At 44.6% G+C, this 8,016-nt stretch overlaps 1 protein-coding gene across 1 annotated transcript in view; it reads right to left on the minus strand.

The window, feature by feature from the left end:
- The window catches only part of vta1 (vesicle (multivesicular body) trafficking 1), a gene marked incomplete in the record, with an annotated part of 23,717 nt that overhangs the window by 1,211 nt on the left and 14,490 nt on the right, over nt 1–8,016 (minus strand). The window contains 1 exon segment of the mRNA XM_037686018.1: nt 5,946–6,020. Within this exon segment, the coding sequence (XP_037541946.1) occupies nt 5,946–6,020 (75 nt within the window).

Consider the following 8,016-nt stretch of genomic DNA (forward strand, 5'->3'; position numbering starts at 1 on the left):
GTCTCTCTTGAAAATGAGTTCTCGTGGCTCAGTGAGACTACCTGGATCAATAAAGGTAAATGAAAAAAAGAAATCGTCAGAATGCTCCGAAATATCACGATATAATATCTGAACCATATCGTCACCACGATCGTCTACAGCAGCACAAGAGGTCAAAGGCTCCAAGTGCTGGGTTGGATCCTCAACTCAGTTAATAAACCCTCTGATAAACTCAAACCTGCTACATCAACTGTGGCTTGAAAGTAAAGAATTTACTGCCATGGGCTGAAGACTTCATCCATCCATCCATCTACCATCCATCCATTATCCATCCACTCACCCATCCATCATCTTCCTCCTGTTCTGGACTCAGGTCTGGGGGCAGCATCTTGAGCAGGGAGGTCCAGACATCTCTCCACAGCCTCTTCCAGCTCTTCTGGGAGGACTCCAAGGTGTTCCCAGGTCAACAGAGTCTCTCAGTTTTCTATGTGACACCGATGTATTAAATTCCTCTTCTTCATCTCTGATCTGGCCTTTTCTTTAGTTTTTTGCCAAGAGGCAGTGATCTCTTCCTCCTCCGTTGATGCCATGACTGAAATGTGAGAAATGGAGGAATTTGTCACGAGAGAATTAAACTCAGGTCCAGCGTGGCTGCGGGAGGGTCTGGAGGTTTCCAGTGGGCTAGTCTGATGTGTGGACTGCAGGACCAGCGCTCCTTTTTTTTTTAAAGAACTTTTTATTAACAACATAGAAACACAGAACACCGCTGCGGCTGCAAGCTCTCGTTTTTTTTGTTTATTTTTTGCGACCTGTCAATCAATCCAGTAGGCGTGTCAGCAAATGACCAATCGGCGACCTCAATCTGTCCAGAAGGTAAACGCCCCTTGCCTGTGGAGCTGCTCTGCAGCTGCTCGGGGTGGACGCTGGAGTATGAAGTCTGAACGCTCTGCGGACGGTGCGCGCGGCTGACAGGACGCCCGAGTATACCCCGGCCTTTAGCTTTTGCCTCAGCAACAGTCAAGGCTGCGGACCGCTTGGCCCTCCGGTACTCCTCAGCTGCCTCCAGAGTCCCACCAGCCAACAAGGACTGATAGGACTCCTTCACCTCGACAGCCTCCCTAACCCGGGGTGTCCACCACTGAGCTCGTGGATGGCCACCACAAGAAGCACAGACAAACCTGCGTCCACATCCCAAGACAGCTACCTCAACAAGCAAGGCCCAGAACATGGTCCACTCTGACTCAGTGTCCCCGCCTCATGTGGGACGTGGTTAAAGGTCTCCTGGAGGTGTGAGTTGAAGATCTCTCCGACGGGTTCTTCTGCCAGGCGTTCCAGAAAACTCTCACTACACGTTTGGGTCTACCGGGTCTGTCCGGCATCTTCCCCACCACCTGATCCAACTCACTACAGGTGGTGATCAGCTGACAGCTCAGCTCCGCTCTCACCCGAGTGTCCAAAACAAACGGCTGCAAATCAGATGACACGACTAGAAAGTCAATCATCTACGACCTCGGGCGTCCTGGTGCCAAGCGCACGTATGGACACCCTGATGTTGGAACATGGTGTTCGTGATGGACAAACTATGAGGAGCGCAGAAGTCCAACAACAAAACGCCGCTCTGGTTCAGATCAGAGGCCGTTCCTCCCAACCTCACCCCTCCAGGTCACACGGCCGTTACCCACGTGGACACTGAAGTCCCCCAGCAGAACAGAGTTCATTCACAACAAAAGCCAAAATCAAAACCAAAAGCTTAAGTTGCAGAATTGTAGCTAAAAGCTAAAATCAGCAGGACAGCTACAATTGTAAAGGCCTGTGCTGATTTTAGTATTTAATGTCTAAAGAGACAAACAGGAAGAGGAAATGTCTTTTTCAAAATGTTCCAATTTATTGAAAACTTTCTGTTGTTGTTTTTAACGTTGTGCCTTTGGTTTGTTCCAAATCTGATTCATTTTAAAGTTTCCAACAGTCGAAGATTGGAGCTGTAAGAGCTGACATGAATTTAAAGTAATTCAATAAATGTAGTTGTAATCTAGACTTCAAAGTAAATTAAAGGTTATTTTTTATCTCCGTGGGTGAAACGGCCTGCGTGGGGTCGGCCACGAACACAACATCATCCTTTCTGGGTAATTGGCTTCCCCTTCCCACACGGTCAGATCCTTTTAATGAGGAGCAGCGAGCATCATTTATCTTCATTTATGAGCCGGACCGAGCCCTAATGTGGTCCCCCAACGGCCCGGTTCTTTTTAATTGGAACTAAAATCAGACAAAAGGCTCTGTCGGCACGCCTGAAGGCATCCGTTACAGAAAAACGAGATGACGCAAACATGTCCTTTTATGCTGCTCTGCAGGTAAATCTGAATCTTTAAAAGAATATAAATTATTCATCTCCGTTCTGCGGAGTGAGTCATAGTTCAGAGAAAAACCTGTTTCCAGGTTTCCTCCAAGGCCTGAGAAACAAAACGATTTAACCGTTTATAATATTTACACAACGCGTCAAACAAACACTCTGCAGATTTTTAGACTAATGTTTGTAAGGACACGATCAATCAGCTGATCACAGATAAACGACCTTGAACAAGCTCAGGTCGTTAAACCGACCAGACTCAGTCGACAGCAGACTATTATTTTTTTTCTTTTTTGTACTTTTATTGAAGTATTTTCAAATAAAAATGTAAAAAAATCAATGATAATGGCAAGTGTTAGCAGTTTAATTTTATGAAGATGTTTTATTGTAGCAACACCAGTTAAATTCCATTAAATCTGTTTTACCACAAACTAATAAACTACTGTGGATCCGATAAACGTCCCCAAAGATGGAGTTTCCTCCAACCAGTCGACTCATTCAATAAACCTTTGCCACTCAACAACTTTATTCCTCATTTATCATTTCAAATGATCCCGGACGACACCCCAGTTTCATTTACTGACATAATTTAACAACAGTCAGGAAGTGAACGTGTCGACGTCGAGTCTGAAAGATGATCCTGAAAGAGCTGACACTTAAATCACCTTTAACATTACACAAATCTGAAGGGACGCCGCATTTCTGTTCACCACAATCCGATACTGACCAGCTGTGGTACAAGTACCAGTGGTGATACTCAAACTGTGGTACAAGTACCGGTGGTGATACTCAAACTGTGGTACAAAGTACCGGTGGTGAAACTCAAACTGTGGTACAAAGTACCGGTGGTGATACTCAAACTGTGGTACAACGTACCGGTGGTGATACTCAAACTGTGAGGACAAAGATGGACATAATTCTGTTTCCTGGACAAAGATGGTGGAGACCAAAGCTCTGATTCTCCACCTTCTCCTGTGAAAGTTGTTGAAGTTCACAATTTGAATATTTTTCCTAAAATGTGACGTTATTTAACGTTTCCATGTTTTCATTTATTTTTTAGTGTGGTTCTCATAAAAAGGCCACGAGAATCCAGCTCTGGAGAGAACGAAACCAGCAGCGCTCTGAGTGACTCAAAGAAATAAGTGAACGCGCTCACTTCCTGCGGCTCGCCACCTGCGGCTCGCCACCTGCTGATGATGGTGGCGAGGAGGCGGGGCCGCGGCGCCAACGATCCGTTAGAGCATCGTCTCCTGCAGAGACGTCTCCGTTCAGTCAGGAGGAAAAGAGAATAAAGTATAAAGTTTTGAAACCCTGCCATCATCATTTCATCTGAGATCACAGCCGTGGCCAAACATCGATTTGATTATTAATCATAAATGTTTTTAACTTGTTAAAACACTAAATTAGACATTAGATGTTTCTGCAACCAATCAAATTAAGAAAGTCTTAAAATGAAACATGGAGCTCTGCTCAGACTTAGTAAGTAAATAAGGAAGGAGGGAAGGAGTTTATGTAGATGGCATAGAAAGGTAGGTATGATGGCTGGATGCATGCATGGATGGATGGACAGACGGTCAGTCGGTCGGATGTATGTATTTATGCATGTATGGATGGATAGATGGAGGGTTGGATAGATGGTTGGATGTATGGATGGATGGTTTGTTGGATGATGATGCATGTATAGATGGATGGATGGTTGGATGTATGTATGGATGGGTGGATGGTTTGTTGGATGATGATGCATGTATGTATGGATAGATGGATGGTTGGATGGATGGATGGTTGGATGTATGGATGGATGGTTTGTTGGATGATGATGCATGTATAGATGCATGTATAGATGGATGTATAGATGGATGTATGTATGGATGGATGGTTGGTTGGATGGATGGAGCTCTGCTCTGTTTAGGGTTTATTTTCTTGATCTCCAGTAAAAATGTCTTCACGAGTGTTTTTACTTTTAATCATCTGCTCTTTACGAGTTCATGGATTTAATTGTGCTCGAGATTATTCAACGTGTGGTGGACCATCAGGTCACCTGGAGCTCCACATCGTCGTCTTCTTTCGTTTCTGAAAATGGTTTCGTTTGTTGCGTCTGATTCTGAGCAGGATCCTCTGAACCTTCGGTCGACAGTAAAGTTTTTCTTCAGACACACCAGGCCCAGGAGGTGAACCCGGACCTCCCTCTCCGACTCCTCATGGAGGTTCTTCCCAGGTTCTGTGCTGGGAAACCTCCAGAAGGAGTCCTGATCAGGAGTCTGAACCTCCTCAGCTGACTCCTTTTGATGAGGAGCAGCAGGTCTGCTCCGAGCTCCTCCCCCCGTCTTTGAGGCTGAGCCCGGTCACCCTTGGTGGGGACGGACCAGCAGATCCAGAGCTTCGTCTTCTTGAGATTGAGCTCAACTCTGAGTCGAGAATAAAAACGAAAATAAAACCAGATTTATTTTGACAAAGAGACGAAGTGCATCAGCCACACCCTCTTCCCGTCAGCTCCATCCCTGTTCACACGGGATTGGTTTTACCTCGGGACCACGTGTCAGAAATAAATTACTCCCCAGCGTCTGCTCTTTTTGTGGCGCACTCACACGTGATGACCAAAGTTTGAGATTTAGCTGAAGTTTACAGACATCTTCCAGTTACGATGTTAACGTGCTGCGTTGTCACAATCGGGCCGGTCCATAATAATGTGCGAGCCGGTCTCAGGCTTTGATGTGGTTTTATGAATCATCCCACAGAAAACTAAAGAATGCACAAAATAAAACTGTTAATCTATTGTTGAGGAGGAGGCGGGGCCGACCGGCCGGTTTAGGAGGTAAATAAAAGTCACGCTAAGCTCAGATGGACAGCTGTCACCGGCCGTGCACGTGAGCGGCTGCGCGTCCGCTGACCCACCGGTCAGGGTTTGGTCAGCGATGGCTGGACTTGGGCACCAGCGACTCCCGCTACCCGAAAAGGAAGAAGCGAGTACGGACAGATGGGCGAGCTGATCACGCACGCGTCTCCACACCTCCCGTCACCTGCGGTGAAGGAAGTAGCAGCATAAAAATAAAAGGCCGCAGCGCGTTCTTTTAAAATAACCTTGTTCTAGATTTTTCTAATGATTTTGCTTAAACAAAAAGAAAAAACGCCTCGTTACGCATCGGCCCCGGAGCATTTCTGTCCAAATCACAGAGACGCCTCTTCTGGTTTTATCACCGGACCTCGGAGTTCAGCAAAACATCGTAGGTAATTTACGGGGGAATTTTCACTTTCCAGATTACTGACATGGCCGATTCACACGGGATTAACAACACAGACAATCTCTAATTATTACAAATTACATGTGGTCCCTGGGTAAAACTGATCCCGTGTGAATCTTTAGCGACTACATGTCTGTGTTTGGAACGGTTTTTTCTCATGAAGATTTTAAACCTTAAACTCTGGTTCTGGTGAAACAGATTTCAATGCTTCTCTTATAAACAAACAGAACCTGAAGAGCTGAGACCTTTTGGGATCATCAGCAGAACCTTTAAAACGAATCAGAACCAAATGAAACTCACGCAGACCAAAGTGTTTCAGTTCCTGATTTAAATTTATAAATGAGCTGACTAATAAAATGTTTGGCTTAAGGTGCGGTTCTTACCCTGCTGCTGGGCGGTCAGCAGAGACGGGTCGACAGCCGGACCGGACCGGACAGCAGCAGCAGGTTTACCAGCATCTGACCAAAACAACAACAACAACAACGAGCCAAGAAACAAATATAAACAACCACAGACTTTCTGTAGCACCGGTGTTCACAAGACACGTCGGAGACATGTTGGAGACATGTTGAAGACATGTTGGAGACATGGAGATTAGAGACCAGTTAGAGACAAGTTAGAGATGAGTTGGAGACACGTCAGAGACACATTGGAGACATGTTGAAGACATGTTGAAGACATGTTGAAGACATGTTGGAGACACTGAGATTAGAGACCAGTTAGAGACAAGTTAGAGATGAGTTGGAGACACGTCAGAGACACGTTGGAGACATGTTGAAGACATGTTGGAGACACGGAGATTAGAGACCAGTTAGAGACATGTTGGAGACACGGAGATTAGAAACAAGTTAGAGACATGTTGGAGTTGGTCACACAGAATTAAGAAAAATTTATAAATTTTTATAGCATTCAGAAATATAAATGTTTTAATAAAAAAAAACTAATACTTTCAGAAAACTGGACAAGTGGACAAGAAAAGACGTTTCAAGCAATAAATAAATAAGTAAATAAAACTCTTCAAGTATGGACATTAGAACACAAAATGTTTAACAGTCTGATGATGTCACTAACTTTCATCTGTTAAAACTTTGCAAAGTTTTTGCAAACAAACTTATTGCTCCTCCCCCTCTGCTCCCCTGAAATAATCCTGACTGGACTATTGCAATGGTTTATTATCTGGGTGTCCAAATACTTCTTGAAAACGTCTTCCGTTGATCCAACATGCTGCTGCCAGAGTCTTAACTGGAGTTACTGGGAGAGATCATCTCTCTCAAGTTTTAGCTTCTCTCCATTGGCTCCCTGTCAAATCCAGAACTGAATTCAAAATCTTACTTCTAACCTACAAAGCTCTCAACAACCTAGCTCCATCTTATATTACAGATCTTATTGTTCCATATTTTCCTAACAGAGCACTTTGCTCTCAGGCTGCAGGTTTACTTGTGGTTCCTAGAGTTTCCAGCAGCAGAATGGGAGGAAGATCTTTCAGTTCTCAGGCTCCTCTCTTGTGGAACCAACAGACAAGGGCCGTTTACCTTCGGGACAAATTGAGGTCGCCGATTGGTCATTTGCTGACACGCCTACTGGATTGATTGACAGGTCAGGGGGAAAAAAAACTAGCGCTGGCAGCCTCCGCCGCAGCGGTGCTCTGTGTTTATATGTTGTTAATAAAAAGATCTTAAAAAAAAAACAAAAAACAGGGAGCGCTGACCCTGCAGTCCACACATCAGACCAGCCCACCAGGAAATCTCCAGACCTCCCGCAGCCACGCTGGACCTGAGTTTAATTCGCTCGTGACAAATTCCTTCATTTTTCACTATTTCAGTCATGGCATCAACGGAGGAGGAAGAGATCACTGCCTCTTGGCAAAAAACTAAAGAAAAGGCCAGATCAGAGATGAAGAAAAGGAATTTAATACAATGGTGTCACATACAAAACAGTCCGTCACCGGGCAGTTTATTGTGCGACACCGTGTACGTGTATGCGGTCGTAAAAATCTGAGCTTTGCACGGACATGCCCTGGGGGGTACGCTCGTACCTCTGCGTACGTATGTGCATACCTCTGCATATGGACGTACGCAGGAGTATACTGGGGGCTTTACACTACTAGAGGACAAACTGACCTCATTTCATTAAATGAATTGTTAAAATTGAATAGTTTTCATTTGATACTATTTCTATCTTAACATGTGCTTCTTGACCTGCCATTGTGTATCTATTCCTACCAAACCCAGCCGGTCGAAGCAGATGGTCCTCTAGTCCTGATCCTGGTTCTGCTAAAGGTTTCTTCCTCATGAGGGAGTTTTTCTTTCCACTGTCGCCTTCATGCTTGTTCAAGATGAGAGTTCAGTGATGGAGTTAAACTCAAAGCTGCTCCTCAGATAAATAATGTTCAATTATTATTTTATACATGAATGTTTCTGTTCAATTATTATTTTATACATGAATGTTTCTGTT

Source organism: Nematolebias whitei, chromosome 12, assembly GCF_014905685.2.
Source record: "Nematolebias whitei isolate Nwh7 chromosome 12, NemWhi1, whole genome shotgun sequence".
NCBI classification, from domain to species: domain Eukaryota; kingdom Metazoa; phylum Chordata; class Actinopteri; order Cyprinodontiformes; family Rivulidae; genus Nematolebias; species Nematolebias whitei.